Source organism: Rhincodon typus, chromosome 25 (assembly GCF_021869965.1).
Source record: "Rhincodon typus isolate 14 chromosome 25, sRhiTyp1.1, whole genome shotgun sequence".
Taxonomy (NCBI): domain Eukaryota; kingdom Metazoa; phylum Chordata; class Chondrichthyes; order Orectolobiformes; family Rhincodontidae; genus Rhincodon; species Rhincodon typus.
Genome location: NC_063356.1, coordinates 43,786,760 through 43,808,679, shown reverse-complemented (window position 1 = coordinate 43,808,679; position 21,920 = coordinate 43,786,760). Strand labels below are relative to the sequence as shown.

At 45.4% G+C, this 21,920-nt stretch overlaps 1 protein-coding gene across 1 annotated transcript in view; it reads left to right on the top strand.

The window, feature by feature from the left end:
- Positions 1–21,920, top strand: part of LOC109922317 (voltage-dependent L-type calcium channel subunit alpha-1S-like) — a 139,287-nt gene that overhangs the window by 87,913 nt on the left and 29,454 nt on the right. Inside the window, exons 24-28 of the mRNA XM_048611855.1 lie at positions 3,470–3,610; positions 4,450–4,651; positions 6,923–7,081; positions 8,967–9,077; positions 14,252–14,335. Coding sequence (XP_048467812.1) covers positions 3,470–3,610; positions 4,450–4,651; positions 6,923–7,081; positions 8,967–9,077; positions 14,252–14,335 — 697 coding nt within the window. The remainder of the gene's footprint in view (positions 1–3,469; positions 3,611–4,449; positions 4,652–6,922; positions 7,082–8,966; positions 9,078–14,251; positions 14,336–21,920) is intronic.

The following is a 21,920-nucleotide window of genomic DNA, read 5'->3' as shown; positions in this document are numbered from 1 at the left end:
TGGTGGGGATTTGGAGCTCACTGCCCGTGAAGGTCAGAAGTTACACGTCATAGTCCAACAGGTTTAGCTGAACTTACAAGCTTCTGGAGTGCTGGGCTCTGAAAGCTTGTGATTTCAGATAAACCTATAACCTGGTGTCGTGTAACTTCTGACCTTCACGGGCAGTGAGCTCCAAATCCCCACCACCCTCTGGCGAGCAACCTTTCCTCACATCTCCTCTAAATTCCCTGCCCATTAACCTTAAATCTGTGCCCCTGGTCATCAATTCCTCCATCAAGGAAGAAGGTTTCTTCCTGTCTACCGTATCTATGCCCTCATAATCTTAAATATCTCAATCATGTCCCCTCTCAATTTCCTTTGTTCTAAGCAAAATAACCCCAGGCTGTCCAATCTCTCTTCATAACTGAAATTCTCCAGCCCAAGCAACACCTTGGTCAATCTCCTCTGCACCCTGTGGATTCGAGAACTGAACACTGTGTCCTAACCAACATTTTATACAATTCCAGCATAACGTCCCGGCTCTTAAACTCTGTACCTCAACGAATAAAGACATCTATCCCATATGCCTTCTTAACCACTTGATCCACTTTTCCTGATACCTTCAGGGACTGGTGTACACGCACCAGGTCCTTCTGATCCTCAGTGCTTTACAGGGCCCTATTGTTTATCATGTATTCCCCTTGCCTTGTTTGTCCTGCCCAAGTGCATCACCTCACACTTATCTGGATATTGGATTGAATTCCATTTGCCACTGATCAGCCCATTTGACCAGCCCCTTTATATTGTCTTGAAATCTAAGGCTATCCTCCTCATTATTTACCACCCCACCAATTTTTGTATCATCTGTGAACTTACTGATCAACCCTGCTACTTTTAAGTCTAAATTATTTTATATAAACCACAAACTGCAAGAGGCGCAACACTGACCCCTGTGGTACCCCACTGGACACAGAGTTCCAATCAGAAAAACAGCCCTCTACCATCACCCTCTGCTTCCAGCTACTCAGCCAATTGTGGATCCAATTTGACAAATTTTCTTGGATCCCATGGGCTCTTACCTTTGCTATCAGTCTCCCATGCTGAACCTAATCAGGAGTCTTGCTGAAGTCCATGCAGTCCATATCACCCACACACCTGGTCACCTCTATGGAGAATTCAATCAAATTGGTCAGACCTCCCCTTAACAAAACCATGCTGACTGTTCTTGCTTAATCCCTGCCTCTCCAAATGCAAATTAATTCTGTCCCTCAGAATTGCTTCCAACCATTTCCCCACCACTGTGATTATAACTAGCTTGTAGTTTCATGGTTTATCTTTTGCTTCTTTCTTGAATAATGGTACCATATTGTCTGTCCCTCCAGTCCTCTGGCACCTTTCCTGTGGCCAGAGAGGAATTGAAAATTTTCGCAAGCATCCCTGCTATTTTATTCCATTTCCTCACTCAACAACTGGGATACATTTCATTTGGCCCAGAAGATTTATTTACTTTTAATCCTGCCAGACCACTCAGAACCTCCTCTCTGTCTATGCTAATTTCTTTAATTGTATCACAGTCCTTCTCCCTGATTTCTGTAGGTATGTTATCCCTCTCACCAGTGAACACCAAACCAAAAGTATTCATTTAGAATCCTACCTACATCGTCTGGCTGCATATATAAATTACACTTTCAACATTCTCCTTTTACTCTTAATGTACCTGTAAAACACCTTAGGATTTTCCTTTATTTTACCTGTCAGTATCTTTCAATATCCTCTTTTCGCTCTCCAGCTTTCTTCTGTAAGTTCCCCATTGCATATTCTACACTCCTGTAGGGCTTCTTCTGTCTTGTGCTCTCTGTATCTGATATAAGCCTTCCTTTTTCTCTTAATCCAATACTGTATATTCCTCGGTATCCAGGATTTTGTACTCTCCATTTTCCTTCCTGAATGCACCCCATTGTTCTGGAAGTATCTGCTCCCAGCACACTCTGGCCAAATCATATATGGTCTTATTAAAAGCAGCCTGTTCTCAATTTGAGAACTTTGAATTCAGGCCCATCGTTGCCCTTTTCCATAACAAACTTGAATCTAATGGAGTTACAATTGCTGTCTGCAAAATGCTCCTTCACTGGTACTTCAATCACTTGCCCAATTTTGTGACCTAAAGTTAAGTCCAGACCATCCTCTCTCTTGTAGGGTCTTCCACGTTCTGGCTTAAAAGGCTGTCCTGGATACATTTTAAGAATTCCTGTCTCTCCAAGCCTTTCACACTATGACGACCCCAGTTAATATTGGGGAAGTTGAACTCTCCTGCTAATGCTACCCCATTACTTTTCCTCTTCCCTGAAATTTGTCTACATGTTTCTCTCGGATTATCAGGGGGTCTACAGGACACTCCCAGCAATGTGCTTGCTCCTTTCTGGTTTTTAAGTTCTATTCAAATGTCTCATACCTTCTAACTACTGTAATAGGTTTCCTGGCCAAAACTGGGACAACTTTTATCCTGTATCCTGCCCCTCTCTCAACCGTGTCTCAGTCACAGCATTGACATCTCAGCCCTATGTTTTAATTTGTGCTCTCAACTCATCTGCATTGTTTGTCAGACTCCTTGCATGAACTATATCTACCTCATCATTTGGAACACCTCAGTTGAAAAAGCTGTTAAACCTCTATAACAATCACAGCTTCTGCAGTCGATCCCTCATTCTGGAATAATTCTAGTAAAACTCTCCTCTACTCTTCCTCTGGCCGTGATGTCCTTCCTAAAGTGATGCACAGAATTGAAAATGATACGACTGTTGGGATCGATCAGTTCTTACTTAAGGGTTCAGCATAATTTCCTTGTTTTTGTATGCAGTGTCTCAGTTATAAAAACCAAGATTTTCAAGTGTCATGCAACATCCTTCTCAACTTATTCTGCCATATTTGAAAGTCTGTTGAAAACTGCACTCATTATTTCTCTCTTCCTGTCCCTCCCTCCCTCTCATCCTCACTTTCTCTCCCATCCCTTCCTCCCTCTTTGTAATTCTCGCCCTTTCTCCCCACTCTATCTCCCAACCCCTTGTGCTCTCTCTCTCTCTCTCTCCCACTCTCTCTCTCTCTCTCCCCCCGCTCCCTCCCTCCCCTCTCCCAATCCCTGGCCCACTCTCTCTGCCCTCTTTCTCCATTATCCCTGATACCTCTGCCTTCCTGTCTCCTTCTCGTATTTTTGCCTCTTCTCACTTCCTTTCATTCCCCCTCACTCCCCACGCTACACCCCAACCCCTAAACTCCCTTCCATTGTCTTCCCCAACTTCTCTTTCTTCCTTTTCCCTATCCTATCCATTGTCTCTCCCCCTACAATTTCTCCACTGCCCCTCTGTCCCCCCTTCTCCCTCTTTCACTCTCTTCATTTTACATCATCTTACTCCACTCTCCCAACCCTCTTACCCCTCTCTCTACCCCTTTCTTTCTGTCTCTTTCCTGCTCCCTCCTTTCTCCTCTCACTCAGAGGACAGTTCATTGTCTATGGTGAACCAGATCAGCTCTCAGTCCAGGAGCGAATGTGGCTTAATAGCGACTTCAATTTTGACAATGTGTTGTTGGCGATGATGGCTCTCTTTACAGTTTCCACCTTCGAGGGGTGGCCCCAGTGAGTACCGAGGCTGGGGCTCTGGTTAGAACCGAGGGAGGGGCCGAGTGTGTACTGAGGACAGGGCTGGTAGTACTGAAGGAGGGACCAAATGATGCTTTTTTTATTCATGCATGAGATGTCAGCATTTCCGAACAGGCCAGCATTTATTGCTTATCCCTAATTACCCAGACAGCAGTTAAGAGCCAGCCACATCGCTGTGGATCTAGAATCATGTAGCCAGACCAGGTAAGAATGGCAGTCTTCTTCCCCAAAACACATTTGTGTGCCTGCTGGATTTTTAGGACAATCAGTAATATTTACATGGTTGCCTTTAGGCTAGTGTTTAATTTCAGACATTTTTGATTAAATTCAAATTTCACCATCTGCCACAATCAGATTTGAACCCATTTCCCAAGATCATTAAGCTGGATTACTTGTCCAGTGATGTTATCACTATGCCACCACCTCCCCCTATACTGAGGGAGGGGCTGAGTGAGTACTGAGGGAGGGGCTGAGTGAGTACTGAGGGAGGGGTAATAATTGTCGGTATTTTCAAGGACCATTCAGAATCTCTGTCAAATCTGCTTGTCTCATTGAGTCCCCAGGGTACCGACTCTGACTATACTTAAAGCTGTGGTTCCATTGGTACTGGGGCTTGGGTGGTCCAAGCACTTATTTGGGATAGGGTGAGTAAGTCAACTGAAGGATTTCCCTGGTTCCTCTCATTTAATTCCCTTTTGCTGTATTGCAATTAAGATTTGCTATGGGATTGATTTAACGGAAAGTGCGAGCTAAGGATTATGCAGGGTGCTGACTAAATGCCCAGACCAGAGGTAACAGTTATCTCTGCCACTCAGGTTATTGTACAAAGCCATTGACTCTCACACTGAAGACATGGGCCCCATCTACAACTACCGAGTCGGCATTTCAATATTCTTCATCATCTACATCATTCTCATTGCTTTCTTCATGATGAATATCTTTGTGGGGTTTGTCATTGTAACGTTCCAGGAACAGGGAGAGGCTGAATACAAGAACTGTGAGCTCGACAAAAACCAGGTAACAATCCTCTCCCTCACCCCGTACCTGAGTAACAATCCTCATCCATAGCCCATACCCAAGTAAAACCTTCACCCTTACTCCATACCAGGGTAACAATCCTCATTCGTAGCCCATGCCCAAATAACAATCCTCATTCGTAGCCTGTGCCCGAATAACAATCCTCATTTGTAGCCCGTGCCCGAATAACAATCCTCATTTGTAGCCCATGCCCGAGTAACAGTCCTCATTCGTAGCCCGTGCCCGAGTAACAATCTTCATTCGTAGCCCGTGCCTGAGAAACAATCCACGTTCGTTGCCCGTACCTGAGTAACAATCCTCATTCATAGCCCGTGCCCAAGTAATAATCCTCATCCGTAGCCTGTTCGAAGTAACAATCCTCATCTGTAGCCCGTACCTGCGTAACAATCCTTATTCGTAGCCCATGCCTGAGTAACAATCCTCATTCGTAGCCTGTATCCGAGTAATAATCCTCATCTATAGCCCATACCCAAGTAACAGTCCTATCCTCACCCACACTGCATACCTGAATAATAATATTGCCCCACACTCAATATGCCAGTAACATTTGTTACAGTCTAAGGTGATGGTACTACTGGACATGTCAGATCCCAGAAAGAAACCTGGCTTGATAGATATTTGTCTTTGCTTAATTTGTTAATCTGGTGGTTAGTCGCTGGGATATGTTTGCACAAGGCTGCAGACTTGCTTTAACACAGGGCAGAATGTAACAATGCAAAAAGAAGAAAGACAGTAAACTAAGCGATCAAAATGCAGAAGAGAGTTAGAAAGACCACAAAACACAGCAAAAGAAAGATTCAGCTTGTTGCCCAACATTATACATGGCAGAGTCTCAAGTCCAGAGAAATAACGCCCCTATCTTTACTCTAAGTTTCTAATTAACTGAATCCTGACAATTTCTTTGCTGTGGACTGCGGAGACAATTCACTGAATCCATTCCAAATCTTCAACACAAATTTTTCACAATTCTGAGAGCCTAAACATGCTCGGTTCTAATTATGTGCATATTTCCAGTCAAACTCGCCTGGTTTGAAAGCTTTACAATCTAATTCCTTCTGCTGAGGTAACTGGTTTCCTGAACTGCCCTTCTAGGAGACAAGCTAAATTAACTCTGAACCTATCTTCTTTCAATCTGGGATCCTTCTTAGAGAAGGAACTGGGAACAAAGCTAATGGTTTTAAATGTTTACCAAACTGCTGTAAACTCAACAACATAAACATTTTCTCAGGAGTCAGCAGTTACCTGCTTTCTGACAAAATGATGGATTCACTCAGTATTCCAAAAGGACCCTCTGACCATCTTTTTTTTTAAAAGAAAACTTTTCATAGAAGTAACTAATACCCATCTACCTCTAATTTGAATTCCAAATTCTAAAAATGATATTGAGTTATACATAAACGGTACGCTTTGCATTAATCAAGCCACATCCACACCTCATTCTGCAGTAATTAACCCCATCCGACACCATGTAGCCCAGTCATCATCCCCACTCACAGATTGTAGCTCAGTCACAATCCACACCAGTGCTGATATCTGAGTAACAATCGTCACTCACCTCTCATTCCTGAGTGACAGTTTTTGCCTGCACCTGTACCTGAGTAATAATCCATGCCCACACTTCATACAAGTAATTTTCCTCATTCACACTTTGTACTGAGTATCAGTCCCCATCAAAACCCAAGTAACAATCATTACCTACAACCTGTAACCCGAGTAAAAAATCTTCAAACACAGCCGATACCCAAATAGCATTCCTTGTGTACACCTCACACTCGACTGACAAACCTCACTGCACCTATACCCAAGTAATAATCCTGATTCATCTGCCATGTACCCAAGTAACACACCATGCCCACATCTCATTCCTGAGAAAAAATCTTCACCCACACTGTTTACCCAGGCAACAATCCTACCACACTCTGTTCTCCAATAACAGTCCTCAACCACAACCTGTTTCCCCAGTGATAATTCTCACACACACCTTGTGTTCCAGTAATAATCTCCATCATACCTTGTACTCAAGTGATAATCCCTGTTCCTTTAACAATTCTCACCCACTTGAAGCACCCCAGTAATAATACTACCCACAACCTGTACCCAAGGAATAATCCCCACTACAGTAATAATTCCCACCCACATCCTTTCTCTGGATGTTACGTGTTCCCTTTTTTGTTGGTTGTGTTTGCCATTCCCACTGGCTCTGTCCTTTCCTGGGCTATGTTGCTAATTGTATTTCTGTCTCCTGTGCAGCGTCAGTGTGTCCAGTATGCCCTGAAGGCACGACCCCTCATGAGGTACATTCCCAAGAACAAATATCAGTACAACGTGTGGTATGTGGTGACCTCCTCATACTTTGAATACCTCATGTTTGCCCTCATCCTGCTCAATACCATCTGTCTTGGGATGCAGGTGAGTGAGCACCACCCACTGCAGTGTATATTCACATTGATGTACATATGATATGCTTTTTGTATGCACATGTGGTTTTGGTTGGGGGGTGGGGAGTTTGGGAAATAGGTTGAGAGAGTGGAATGGATGAGTTTGGGTCAGAGAGGGAGTGGGATTTAGGATTTCAGGGCAATAAATATTGGGAACAGAGGGAGTGACTGTGTGGAGGCCGTTTCTGTCAGTATGGCACTGATGATCTTGCACTTGGCTGAGTGCGCTGGCAATATCTGAGGAGTTTTCCCCAATCCAACCACAGTGCCCATTCTCAGTGGTGTCAACAATCTCAGCTGAAGCAAAAATGAACCAATAATGTCTCTCAGGAGGAAATCTAGTTTTCGTAAGAGAGCTGGGGACAGAGAGGCCATGAAAGTGGCTGTCATATTCAGATATGTTTTCAAATATCTCAGGACTTTGAATGAATGAGTGCAGGGTGTGAAGGAATGAGTGAGGGGGTGAGGAGTTGGTGAGGGAGGGAGTGAGTGAGTGAATTGGTGAGGTGGCTGGGTGAGTGAGTGTGAGGGGCTGAGTGAATAAGTGAGAGCCTGAGTGAATTGGTGATGGGGCGAGTTAATGGATGAGAGGCTGAGTGAGTGAGTGAGTGAGGAGGTGGCTGGGTGCAGGGTGAGGTAAGTGAAGTGGGCAAGTACTCAGATCTTTGGGTAGTTTTGGTGGGAGGGTAGGAGGCATTTATTTCAGAGCCTGGTTGTTGTGCTCTGCCCAGTTACATTAGCTGATTAATCCAGATATTAAACTGTCTAATATTCCCTGGGTAAATACAGAAACGTAGGAATTAGGTGTGGGGGTAGACAATCAGCCCTTCAAGCCTACTTTGCTGTTTAACATGATCATGGCTGATGCCTGGTCTCAGCTCCACTCTCCTGCCTGCTCCCCATAGCCCTTTATCTAGCTTTTCATCAGAAACATATCTATTTCTTTCTTGAATCTGTTGATTGATTCTGCCTCCACTGCACTCTGGGGCAGTGAGTTCGACAAATTCTCTGAGAGAAGTAGTTTCTCCTCATCTCAGCTTTGAACTTACCTCTTTTTACTCTATATCTACGCTCTCTTGTTCGAGACTGTCCCACAAGGAGGGACATCTGTTCAATGTCCATCTTATCAATCCCCTTCAACATTTTATACACCTCAATCAGATTCCCCTCTCATGCTTCTGAACCCCAGTGAGTACAAGCCCAAGTTATTCAACTGCTCCTAGTACAACAGCCCTTTCCTCCCTGGAATCAATCTGGTGAACCGCCTCTGAACTGCCTCCAGTGCCACCACATCCTTCCACAAGTAAGGAGACTAAAATTGGACACAATACTCCAGCTGTGGTCTCACCAATGCCTTATATAGTTAAAATGACACATCTTTACTTTTATAATCCAGTCTTTTTGCAATAAATGCCAGGATTCCATTTGCCTTTCTTACTGTATGCTACACCTGCATACTCACTTTCTACGATTCATTCACAAAGATGCCCAGATCCCTCTGCACTGATGCACTTTGAATCTGCCCCCCATTTGAGTAATAATTTGCCTTGTTATTTGGGTGTGTTCTGCGTACTGGTTTGAGATTGTGGTGAGGGTTAGAGGTCGGGGTGAGAGTTGCATGGCAGTTTAGGTTGAGGTGAGTGAGTCAGGATTTTGATGAAAGTTTTGGTTGGGCAGAGTGTTAGAGGTCACTGTGGGGTGAGAGTCAGGGTTGGGATGAGGGTCAGATGTCACAGTCTAGGACTGATTCAGAGTTGCAGGTTGGGCTGAGGGTTCAGGTTGGATTGGAAGGGCATGCTCAGTGTTGTAATTTGTGATATCTGCTCAGATCCTGACCTCTTTATCTCTTTCCACAGCACTATGAGCAATCAGAGGAGATGAACCAGTTGTCGGACATACTGAATGTAGTCTTCACTGGGCTATTCGCATTGGAAATGGTTTTTAAACTTTGTGCTTTCAAAGCTAAAGTACGTATGAGGCTGAGTGAAACAAAGAATGGAATTTCAGACTCATAGACTGTAATTCTGGCTATCGTGGGAATGCTAGGAACCATGTAATTACTGCAGGAACGCTGGTCACTATGGGATTACTGTTGGTTACTGTGGGATTATTAGAGTCATAGAGATGTACACCGTGGAAACAGACCCTTCAGTCCAGCTCGTCCATGCCATCCAGTATCCTAAACTAATCCAGTCCCATTTGCCAGCATTTGGTCCATATCCCTTTAAACCTTCCTATTCATGTACCCATCCAGGTGCCTTTTAAATGTCTTATCATTGTACCAGCCTTCACCACTTCCACTGGCAGCTAATTCCATACATGCACCACCATCTGTGTGAAAATTTTGCCTCTTAGGTCCCTTTTAAATCTTTCCTCTATCTCCTTAAACGTATTCCCTCTAGTTTTGGGCTCCCCTACCCTGGGACAAAGGCCTTGGCTATTCACCCTATCCATGCCCCTCATTATTTTATAAACCTCTCAGCCTCTGACGCTCCAGAGAAAAAAGCCCATCCTATTCACCCTCTCCCTAAGAGCTCAAACCCTCCAATCCCAACAACATTCTTGTAAATCTTTTCTGAACCCTTTCAAGTTTAACACCATTTTTTCTATAGCAGGGAGACCAGAACTGAATGCTGTATTCCAAAAATGGCCTAACCAATGTCCTGTAACAGCTGCATCATGACCTCCCAACTCCTATTCTCAGTGCACTGACCAAGGAAAGCAAACGTGACAAACACCTTTTTAATCACCCTGTCTACCTGCAACTCCACTTTATTCATTCTGGGAATTCTGGTTACCGTGTGATTACTGTGGGAATAATTATTGCAGGAATGCTGGTTACTGTGAGAATGTTGGTCACTATGGAATGCAGGTTACCATGGGATTACAGTGGGAGTATCAGTTACCATGCAGTAACAATGGGAACGTTGGTTAACATGGAATTATAGTGGGAAATGCTGGTTACCATGGGATTATTGTATGAATGCTGATTACTGTGGGAATGCTAGCTACTGCGGGAATGATGGTTACCATGTGATTATTACGAGAATACTGATTGGAATCTGGTTACTGTGGGATTACTGTGTGAATATTGGTTCCCCCTTGAGGTTACTGTTGGAATGCTACTTACCATAAGATATAGGAGCAGAATTAAGCCATTCGGACCATCAAATCTATTCCGGTGTTTAATCATGGCTGATCTGTTTCTCAACTTCATTCTCCTGCCTTCTCCCCATAACCTTTGATCCCCTTACTAATCAACAACCTATCTATCTCTGTTTTAAATACACTGAATAACTTGGCCTCCACAACTTTCTACAGCAATGAGTTCCTGGCTGAAGAAATTCCTCCTCATTCCAGTTCTAAAGGATCATTTCTTCGCTTTGAGCCTGTGCCCTCAGGTTCTAATCTTTCCTACTAGTGGAAACATCTTCTCCACATCCACTCCATCCAGGCCTCTCAGTATTCTATAAGTTTCAATGAGATCCCTCCCCTTCTTTTAAATTCTATAGAGTACAGACCCAGAGTCCTCAGAGTCCTCCAATGACAAGTCCTTCATCGCCAGGATTATTCTTGTAAACCACCTTTGCACTCCATCCAATGCTAGCATTCCTTCCTTAGAAACAGGGTCCAAAGTTGCTCACAATATGTCAAATGTGGTCTGATAAGAGCCTTATATAGCCTTAGCAGTACGTCCCTGCTCTTGAATCCTAGCCCTCTCAAAATGAATGCTAACATTGCACTTGCATTCTTAGTTGGCAACTGAACCTGCATGTTCACCTTAAGAGGCTCCTGAACTAGGACTCTTAAGTCCCTTTGTCCTTCAGAGTTTTGAAGCTTTTCCCTCATTAGAAAATAGTCTATGCCTCTATTCTTCTTACTAAATTGCATAAGCTCACAATTTCCCACTTAGCATTCCATCTGTCACTTCTTTGCCCACTCCCCCAGCCTGTCAAGTCCTTCTGCAGCCTCCCCACTTCTTCAACACTACTTGCGTCTCCACCCATCTTTGTGTCATCTGCAAATTTGGCAACAGTGCTGTCAGTACCTTCGTCCAAGTCATTAATGTATAACGTGAATAGCTGTAGTCTCAACACAGACCCCTGCGGAACTCTACTAGTCACCAGTTACCATCCCGAAAAGGACCCCTTTATCCCAATTCTCTGCCTTCTGCCAGTCAGCCATTCCTGTATCCATGCCGTACCTTCACCCTAACAGCATGGGCTGTTGTCTTATTTATCTTACAATATGAGTACAGTGGGGATACAACCATAGAATTAACAGCAGGAATGCTGGTTCCTGTGGGATTACCGTTGAAATGCTGGTTCCTGAGTGGGTGTGTGATCTTGAGATGAGGTATGGGGCAGTCTTAACTGCACAAAGAACATAGGAAATAGGAACTGGAGCAGGCCATTCAGCCCATCAAATCTGTTCTAGATCATGACTAATCTTCTACTTCAACACTATTTTCCGGGACTATACCTGCATCCCTCGATGTTTTTGCACTGTAGACAGCATTTAAGCATTGCCCTGAAATTGCTCAATCATTGAGTCTCCACAGCCTCTGGGGTAGAGAGTTCCAAAGATTCACCATCTTTGAGATGAAAAAACTCCTCCTTATCTCAGCTTTCAATAGCTTGTCCCTTACGTTGTACTGTGTGCCCCAGTTCTACCTGGGCAGACTATGCTCCAGGTGTGCTCTCAGCAAGGCTGTACAAGGCACTATACAAATACAGTAAGACATCTTTGGTCTTGTATTCAAATCCTGTTACTAACTTTCAGTGCCTCATGAATAAGGATACCAAAGTCCCTTTGAAGTTTGACACTTTCCAGCCTGTCTCCATTTAAGAAATAATCTCTACTCCTGTTTTGCCGACAACAATAAGAACATTGATATGTATTACACTCCATCTGCCAAATACTTGACCATTCACTCAGCCTCTCCAAATTCACATGTGGTTTTGTTCCATTTGCAAATATAGAAATATTGTATTTAATCCCCACATCCAAATCATTGGTTGAGATTATAAGTAGCTAGGCCACAACCCCTGATCCTTGCAGCAATCCAAGCCAACCTGCCAACTTGAAAAGGATCCATTCATTCCTCCTCACTGTTTCCTGTCCCTAAACCAGTTTTCAATCCATACCAGTATACTTCCCCCCGCTCTATCCCATGTCCTCTGGTTTTAGACACCAAACTTTCGACTGGAATGTTATTGCAGCAAAAGCCTCCTCTACATGTCATTGTCTGCTCAGTTACCTGGTCACTAAGCAACCAGTCAGGGACAGGGTGGGAGATATGAAGGGGAGTAGGCTGCATTCCCCGAGGTCAAGGCTGGGGTTTTGCCTGAAGCAGACAAAAGTGGGAAACTGACAGAGGTGTGGATGGTAATGGGGTGTCAATCTGATGAGGGGACAGGGCGCCCTGCTTTCAACGTTACTCCTGTTCATTGTGGCTTCTCTCTTCTTTCATGCCTTCTAGAAGGGAGCTGTAATTGGTGAGTAATGGACTGTGTCTCACTGTTACCCTCTCACTCACACAGTGGTCAGTTCTGTTACACTCTCTCACTCTCTGTGATCAGTACTGATATTCTCTCTCACTTTTTCCGTGGTCAGACCTGTTACCCTCTCACTCACACAGTTATCAGTCCTGTTTATTCTATGATTCTGTTACTCTCTCTTTCACACACACTCTCTAAGTGGTTAATCCTGTTCCTCTCTTGCTCTCTCTCACCCTCACTCCCTCCCTGTCTCTCTATCTGTCCTTTACCTCTCTCCCTCTGTCTAACTCTCACTCTAACGGTGATTCGTCTTGATGCGTTCTCTCACTCTCACAGTGATCAGCCCTGTTACACCCTCTCGCACAGTTATCAATCCTGTTCCTCTGTCTCATCATCTTTCTCACTCTCACAGTGGTCAGTCCTTTTTCGCCCCCCTTCCCTCTTTTAACAATCACTCCTTTGCTTCTCTCCCTCTCTCTTATTCCAGCTCTCTCAGTGATAAATTCTGTTCATCCCTTTCTCTTTCTTTCTTTCACTCACTCTCACAGTTACAGTTGACGGAGGCTACTGAACCAGCCTTTGCCTCTTCTGCAAGAACTAGCAATCTGTCCACTCCCCTCGTTTGTATTGTTTGCTCTAACGGGTTCCAAAGGTTTTCATTTATTCTCCCCAAACAGTTTCCTTCAATCATCCACTGGATGTGGATCACTGATTATTTATTCTACTTTACCCCTTCATGCTGACCCAATATTTCACTGTAATTTAGGGTTGGTTTTTAATCATCCTGGGATCAGTTATTGACACAAGGGGTCAGATTGAACCCAGCAGTGTATCCTGAAACTGTTTGGTGATCCTGCATTGGAACGTGAATCTCAGTTCAATGATTGCCAGTTGAAGCTCAGAGATCCAATGTATTCCAGAGAGAGGAAACTGGATCTCAGAGGAGAGCCTGCAGTGTAGAGATTCAAAGGATCCCCGTGCGGGATCAATAAATGACAAGAGTAGTCTAGTGGATCACAATTAAGATGAGGTTACTGGATTCCTCAGTAGTACTCAGTGGTTCTCGATCTTCAACAGAGTAATCAATAAGTCCCAGCAGAGGTTTTGTAGATCCCAGAGGTGACCTATGCTCCTGCACTGCAAGGCCTGACCAGTTGGTGTAGCCATGTGGGAAGTGGATCAGATCATCGGGGGATTTGATTGGATCAGTATTATGCTCTCTGCAGCCAATAGCACTTCCCTCTCCATCTCTGAGCAGGGCATGGACCCTCTGGAAAGTTTATTCTCTTTAAATATACCTTGGCCGGATCGCTCCATATCTCTCCTAACCTTCACCTGCTGCTCCTCTCTGATTCACTGTTCCCCTCTGCTCTCTCTTCTCACCACACCTCTCTCCTCTCCTACACAAACAAAAACAGAAATCACTGGAAAAGCCCAGCAGGTCTGGCAGCATGTGGAGAGAAATCAGAGTTAACTTTTCGGGTCCAGTGACCCTTCCTCAGAACTGCACTTCCCTGGTCCCTTCTCCCTACCATTCCCTCGCTCACCTTTCCTGCCCTCCCTCTCTTCCCCCACCGCCTCCTCTCTCCCTCCATTCCACTACTCCTTTTCTGACACCCTGTCTCTCTGTTGGTTTTTAGGGTTATTTTGGAGATCCCTGGAATGTATTTGATTTCCTGATTGTCATTGGCAGTATTATCGATGTGATCCTCAGTGAGGTCAATGTAAGTAACGATGGTCTGATGATGAAAATGTTGTAACAATGAGATGGGAATGTGAAGAATTTGGCCTCAGCTCTGCTTCATTCTCATGGCTGTGTTTTACAGTGGGTGCTTGGTTTGTGTGTGTCGGGATTAGGGTTACTTAGTTGACATTAGATATGCAGAGTTGGATGAACAAAAGACTTTTGGATAAATATGAACACATCTGAAGCATGGGTCCCTTGCAGCTTGATGTCAGCTCTGACCAGCTCACATCGCCTGCTCCCTCTCACGTCCACAGGGTAAGCTCTGAGAGTTTTCAATGAGCAGACTCTGGTGAGATGTTTCTGGTTTCCCCAGACAGAGCGTGCTTGCAGATTCAAGCACATGTGAAGGACTAGAGGACACGGTGGTTGTGTGTGTGCTCTTTTATTGATAGCACATGGTATGCTTGCCCATTCTGTCCATGCCAGTGTGTGCTGGGGTAGACTGGAGTGGGTTGGTGTGAGCTGGGGTTGGTGTGAGCTTGTGTGAACTGGTGTGTGCTGGTGTGAGCTCGTGTGTGTTGTTGTGAGCTGTTGTGTGCCGGTGTGTGTTGTTCTGAGCTGGTGTGAGCTTGTGGGTGTTGATGTGAGCAGCTCATTGTGTGGCAGAGAGCAGGAGGTAGTGAATTTGTTTGCGGCAGTCCTCACTAGCCACAAGGACAGTGTTGGATCATACTGCTCAGTAGGAGGTCAATATGGCCAGCTGAGCAGTAAACAATGCAGTTTCAGCATAGGAGCCTAGTTAGTCACTGGTGTACCCAGGCTGAGCCCTGACACATCACCACTGGCACAGTGTTTGTGGGTTTCTTGTGTGTGTAAGAGCTTGCTCTGTGGAAACGTTTTCTCTCTTCTATGGTCATCTGTCTATTTTTGTTTTCCCCTCTCTGTGCATTTCCCTTTCTCTCTCTTTAGCCTTTCCTTTAAGTTTCTTTCTCTCACGTTCTTTCTTTGCCCACCCTTTCCATCCCTTCTGTCACTCTGGCCCTCTGTCTCCACTGCCTCTCCCCATTGTCTGTCTCACTCCCTCTCCCTCTGTCTCACTCCCTCTGTCCCCTGTCTCATTCTTTCTCTCCCTTGTCTCACCGACTCTCTTGTCCCTGTCTCGTTCTCTTTCACACGTCAACACTCTTTCTCTCTACCCCATCTCTCTCTGTCTCCCCCATCTCTTCCTTGTGTCTCTACTTCTCTCTCACCCCTGTCTGTCTGTCTCTCTCTTTCTCTCATGCTCTCTGCTCACCTCTGCATTCCTTTGACAGACAGCTCTTGCTTCCAGTGGGGGTCTCTACTGCCTGAGCGCTCGATGCGACTCCAGTGTAAATATCTGGCTGCATGTGGGGTTGGCTGTGTGCAGAGCATGTGCCTCAGGGCTACTTCTGTTTGGAGTGTACACTTCGTCATCAAACTCTCATCCTGTAGTGTGGTATAATCAACTATCCCATTCGACTCAGACACTCAAAGAAGCAAGCACCTTGAGTTTACAGCCTGTGGGGGGCTGGACCCAGTCACTTTGAGCAGAATCCTTCAGAGTGCTCTGAGCGATGTCGGCTGTGGTGAAACAAACACAAACAGAAATTGCTGGAGAAACTCAGCAGGTCTGGCAGCATCTGTGAAGAGAAACAGCATTAATGTCTTGAGTCTAGTGACCCTCCTTCAGAACCGGGCTGTGGTGAGATATGAGGCAGAATTGGGCGACAAGCTCATTGAGACCACTCTTGACATTTTAGATATTTTCGAATCGACCTGTTCAGAGGGTGTTACTACACACATCTAAGAGCAGGTAGGACTTGAACCTGGTCCTCCTGACTGCACTACAAGAGCCCTCACACCAGCTTTTATACTTTTCACAAAGGGTGTTGCAAGTTCCTCAGTGGGCAGAGGTGAGTTGATAATTGAGGGGATTATTGCTTGTTTAAATGCCTTGTTGATGGCACCACCCACCTCATTAATATTCAGCATTCCATCTTATCGAACTTGCCGAACAAGCTAGATATCGAGAACTCTCGACATGGACACTGAAGTGGGTACCCCACCGATTCAGCTCACCATTTGCTCTGAAGAACCTCCATGTTGGAGACCAGGTGCCTCTATCTCAGGGCATGTTCCAGGTCACCAGCCACACCCTCCCTATGTCCATAGACATTGGTATCTGACATGATCCAGCCTCTAAGACCCCTCATGGCAGATCTCCAAACCTCTCACAGGACTCTACAGTCCTTCAGTGCTGGCCCTTGGGCTGCCTCAGTAACTCTCCAGTGTAACGCTGGGCCTACAGAGAGACACTGCCAGCTCATGGACTGCACCAGGCTGGATCTCTGTCTCTTTGCTCACTGTGATAGCACTCACTCACCCTGAGCCTACCTGGATCCTCTTGGCATCACTGCCTTGCATTGCCATTTTGCAGTTTGCCCCCTCAGCCAGAGATACCAGGCTCGTCTTACTGTTGTGTGCTGTTCCGTGCAAACACAAAGCCAGGAAGCTTGCCATTAGCCTTGGCCAAGTCAAACAGGATAGCCTTCCCTCGGGGATTCTGACACAGAAAGTGCAGTGTAACCTCCAACTCCAGTCGAGGGGCTTGGACACAGTCAGTCAGCTCTCAGAGTGGTCGGAATCAGGAAATGCTCCTTAAAAGGAATCTAATGTCAGGCAGCCCACCATCGACTTGAGTCTCTCTGCCCCAGTGTGGGCTGTTCTCCCCCGGGAATGAGAGAGAGAGAGGTAGATATTATGGGAGATGAAATTGGGTGGCACAGTATTACTGTTGGTGCGAGTGGGGAGGTGTCCCGAGTGAGTGAATAGGTAGCGCAGAGGGCATGCAGGTTTAGTGGTATCAGGGGTTAGGGTAAGTGACAGTGAGTGAGGGAAGATATTGCAGCTAACAGTGGAAGTGGTAAAGCATGAGCCTTAGTGGGCGGTGGGTGCAGTAGCAGAGATGGAATGAGTATGAGGTGTTGGCAGAGTGGAGAAATGGTGAAGTGAAGAAGGTCATTGACTTTCTTCCGAGATCCTACATTCCTCCAGAGTGCTTTAATTGGGTGGCAACCATGGACCAAGCTGGCATGGTCTGGTGGCCTGCACTGCTGGTCCTGGAAGAAGAAGAGCACCCGCCTATTCACTGCCCCATACAGCAGGAGTTCCACATTTCCCCCTATCTGCTATGTCTGGGGCAAATGTCTGCAGGCACAGGCTGGGCAGCGGCAGACTGACAGGACCTGTCTTGGGTCCACATTCTAAAGATGGCGCAAGCACAAGAGGTCCTGGTGATCCTGGGATACCTGCTGAGTGGTGAGTTGATCAAGGAATGGTGTGTGGTAACATGAGGCTAGAATTGGATGTGAGGGATACTATAGGGTGTGCTAGTTAGTTAATGTGGCACATTTGGTAAGATATAGAAATCCCTCCAAAATGTCAATATAACTCAGATTTAGTGAGTGAAATGTAAGATTCAGCCCATTGTTTTTCTTTCTGATGTTCAAAGCATCTTAATGGTGTTAATGATCGATAGAAAGCTGTAACAGAGACTGAGTCCTGCATTTATCGGCTCTCTGACTTGGCCTAATAATAAGAAACCTGGCATTAAATACAAATTGGCAAAGAGGTACTTAAAAATGTGAGCATCATGAAGTCTGGGAGCTAGATGTATTCACAGTAATATTTCTTCATTAGTAGTTCACACAGAGGGGTAGAACATCATGATGATCCCATTCCTTGTGAGTACTTGTCCTGGTTGAGGGGCCAAGCAGTCAATATGGGAGGGCTGGATTGTGAATATGAATATACAGCTAGGTGGGTTTGTGTTCAGACCCGGCACAAACCTACTCCACCGTTAAATCCTGCCCCAATTCCTACCTGGCCATTGCACTGTGATAGTCTGGGAAAGGTATTGGGATCAAGAATATCCGATCCTGAACTTTCGACATGCCTGTGTTGTACCTAACTTCCCCACTTTGCTTCTTTGAGCAGTGCAGCCCTAACCAACTCAGTGTGGATGGAAATAGGTGTGATGACAGTCAATTAAACACTTACTGACGTTAAACCCCAGCTCTGTTTGGTGTAGGAATAACGGCAGAAGAACTCGCTTCTTCAGTCACTCATTAACATGGCCTGTGAGCCCACTAACTGGGCCTTTCCTGTGGTCCCTCTCGTACCTCACACACTAACTCTCCTTGCTCCATCCCATCATGTCCCTCCCCTTCCTTTTGCTCCCCTGCCCCCAGGTTACCAGCTGCATGAGTTTTGGTTCCCCAACTTTATAATTGCATCGCTGTTACTGAAGTGGGAACCACTTCTCCCCTCAATGACAAACACTTTCAAATGCAGTTGATGGAAGCATAATGATGAAAGTGAACATTGAATCACAAATAGAGTAAAATCAAGCAGATGGTGGAAACCTGAAATAAAAACAGGAAGTGTTGTAGAAACATAGCAGATCTGGTGGCATCTCTGAAGAGAGAAACAGTTTTTTTTTGAGTCTGATAATGACGCTCCTTCAGAACTGAAGAGAGAAATAGAAAAGTGATGGACTTTAAACTGTAGAGAAGGGTGGTGTGGAGCCAGTGAAAGAGAGGGGACGGTCAGGGGAATGTTAGATGGTAAGGAATATTCACATTTGCCTAAGTTGAAACTTACCAGCAGAGAGCTTTCTCACTGACACCCTGAACTAACTACTCGGACATTGTAGAGATTGCGATTCGACAGTAAACTTTTGGAATTTGAGGTATATAATTTTTGCTGGTTATCGTGAGTGCTGAATCATAAGATGCTTGATAAAACAAAGTTTACTGTACTTAATATAAGGGGTGTTCTTAAAATTTATTTTGTGGGATGTGGATGTCGCTGGCTGAGCCAGCATTTATTGCCTGTCCCCTGTGAGAAGGTGGTGGTGAGCTACCACCTCGAATAGCTGCAGTGGGTTGACCCATAATGCCGTTAGGGAGGGAATTCCAGGATTTTGATCCAGCCTCCTGGGTGTGACTGCCTCATGAAATACAGCATCTAGGTAACTTTCCCCAACCCTCCCTGATGAAGAATCATGGAGTCCCTACTGTGCAGAAAGAGGCCATTTGGCCCATCAGGTCCACACCAGCCCTCCAAAGAGCACCCCATCCAGACCCAGACCCCTACTCTATCCTGTATTTCCCATGGCTAATTTACCTATACTGTACATCCCTGGACACTATGGGGCAATTTAACATGGCCAATCCGCCTCACCTGGACATCTTTGGACTGTGGGAAGAAACTGGATTAGTTTGTAATCTGTAAATATTTCTCCTGTTTACCTTTAATCCGAATGTAATTTATAATAGATAGTCAAATTAGTAGCTATTACCGACCAATGAACGTATGGTTTTCCTGTGATGTCACTTTGTTTTGTGCTAAACTGTTTAAAAAAAACTTTAAAACTATGAGCTAAAGAAAAGGAAGCAAAAACCACCTCTTCCGCTCTGCACCAAATTCCCATGCTGCCTCCAAATTCCCCAAAACTCACTCAGGCTGTGTCTCAGTCCGGATGTGATCTCTCCCTCCTGACCATATGAAGCTTACTGATCCAAGACTTTTGATCTAAGCTTACTGGTGAGAGAGCAAAAGGTAATGGGAGTGGTAATGGTTGTAGAGAGCTCCATAGTTATTGTTAGAGTAGGTGTTAATGGTAGGTATTTCAGCTCTGCTGAAAGCAAATATAAAAAGACTGACATGTGAGGGATAGAGGCAGTGTCACCTGTTGTTGTGATGAGGTGAGCCAGCTGGACTCACAGAATATGAGTTCCCTGATTGGGGCTGTTATTCTGGACCAATCAGGGAGTCCTGGCTGACAGATATAAACAGGAGTGTTGGAAGTTCTGCTCACTCTGAGAGATGGCTCTGAGGGAGCTAGACCAGTGTCAAGGACTGTGCATGTGTAAATAAAGGGTGACTTGGTGACAGAATACCGGCCTCTATGGAGTTATTTTGTCATCAAAATGGAGGACAGAGGTCATGCTGTGAAGTTATGGAGTTCATTGTTTAGACATGGAGACTGTAAATTGGCAAAATGGAAAACTAGGTGTTGTTCCTCCAGCTTGCATAGAACTTTGTTGGAATGCTGTAGCAGGCTCAGGATGGAAATATTAGCCTGGGAGTGCGATAGTTTATTGAAATGGCAAGCAACTGGGAGGTCAGGGTCATTCCCATAGATAGGGTGGAGGTGTACCACAGAGCAGTCACCCAGGCTCCGTTTGCTCTTGCCAATGTAAAGAAGACCACACTGTGAGCAGTGAATGCAGTCGACCAGATTGAAAAAAAGTACAAGTGAAACAGTGCTCCACCTGGGCCTTGGAAGGTGAGGAGATTCTGTGAGCGGATACGAAGGTGCTGTGGGAGGGCCGTACAGTTTTAGGGGTGATTGTGGAGTGGACCATAGTGTCCCAGATGGAATGGAATGATGACAGGGGAAGGAAGGAAGCGTTTGTTGATGTATCCTGCTGGGGGCAGAAATAGTGGAGGATGATCCTTCGAATGCAGAGACTGGTGGAATGCAAAGTGAGCACAAGGAGAACACAATTGTCGTTCTGAGAGGGAGGGGACGGGGTGTGGGCAGAAATGTAGGAGATGGGTTGGACATGGTTGAGCAACCACACTGAGGGAGTCCTCAGCTGAGGAAAAAGGAGGGTATCGGAGGCAGTCTGGTGGAAGGTGGATCAGCAGGACACATGCGACAAAGGTTGGGAAGATGGAATGGAGTCCTTGCAGGAAGCAGGGTGTTAGGATGCACAGTCAAAGTAACTGTGTGAGTCAGTGGATTTGTCATGGATATCAGTGGCTAACATATGCTGGTTAGCTCAACTGGTTGGATGGCTGGTTTGTAATGCAGAGTGATGCGAACAACGTGGGTTTGATTCACATCCCATCTGAGGTCATCACGAAGGTCCTGCCTTCTCTCCCTCACCTGAGACATGGTGACCTTCAGGTTAAACTCAGCACCAGTCATCTCTCTCCAATGAGAGAGCAGCCTTATGGTCCTCTGGGACTATAGTCACTTCACTTACTGACTTACCCGAGCAAAAGACTCCTTTAAAGTTAGTAAGTGCTGAGTTAACTGGTCTAGAATCTCTTGGTTTCCCTCTCTTGTTGATTAGGTATCATGTTAATTCCTGGCATTCAGGCACACACCAGGAGCAGTTGTGCCTGTGCCTTTTGCTGACACTGAAGCATGCTGGGTTTTCTCCCACTTGTGGCATTGTTGGTGAGTGCCCTTAAGCCAGTGCCAATATTAGTATATAGCAGAGTGGCGAGATTGTTTACTGCCCACTCCCCAGGGCTTCCTGTCTGCCCGAGCCATAAGACTTCACCTCGTTCTTGACTCCTTGCAGCCTCTCCTAAGACCTGAAACCGTCACTGCTTCCCTCAAGCCTTCACCCAGTTCCCTAAAACACATAGCCTCTCCTGAGCATTCATCATTTTTCCCTAACCCTCATCCCACTCCCTCGTTTTTTATGTGGCCACATGTGAAATTTTGTTTAATAATGTTCCTGTGAAGTACCTTGAGATACGCATTGACATTATTTTATGCAAGTTATTGTTGTGGGAAA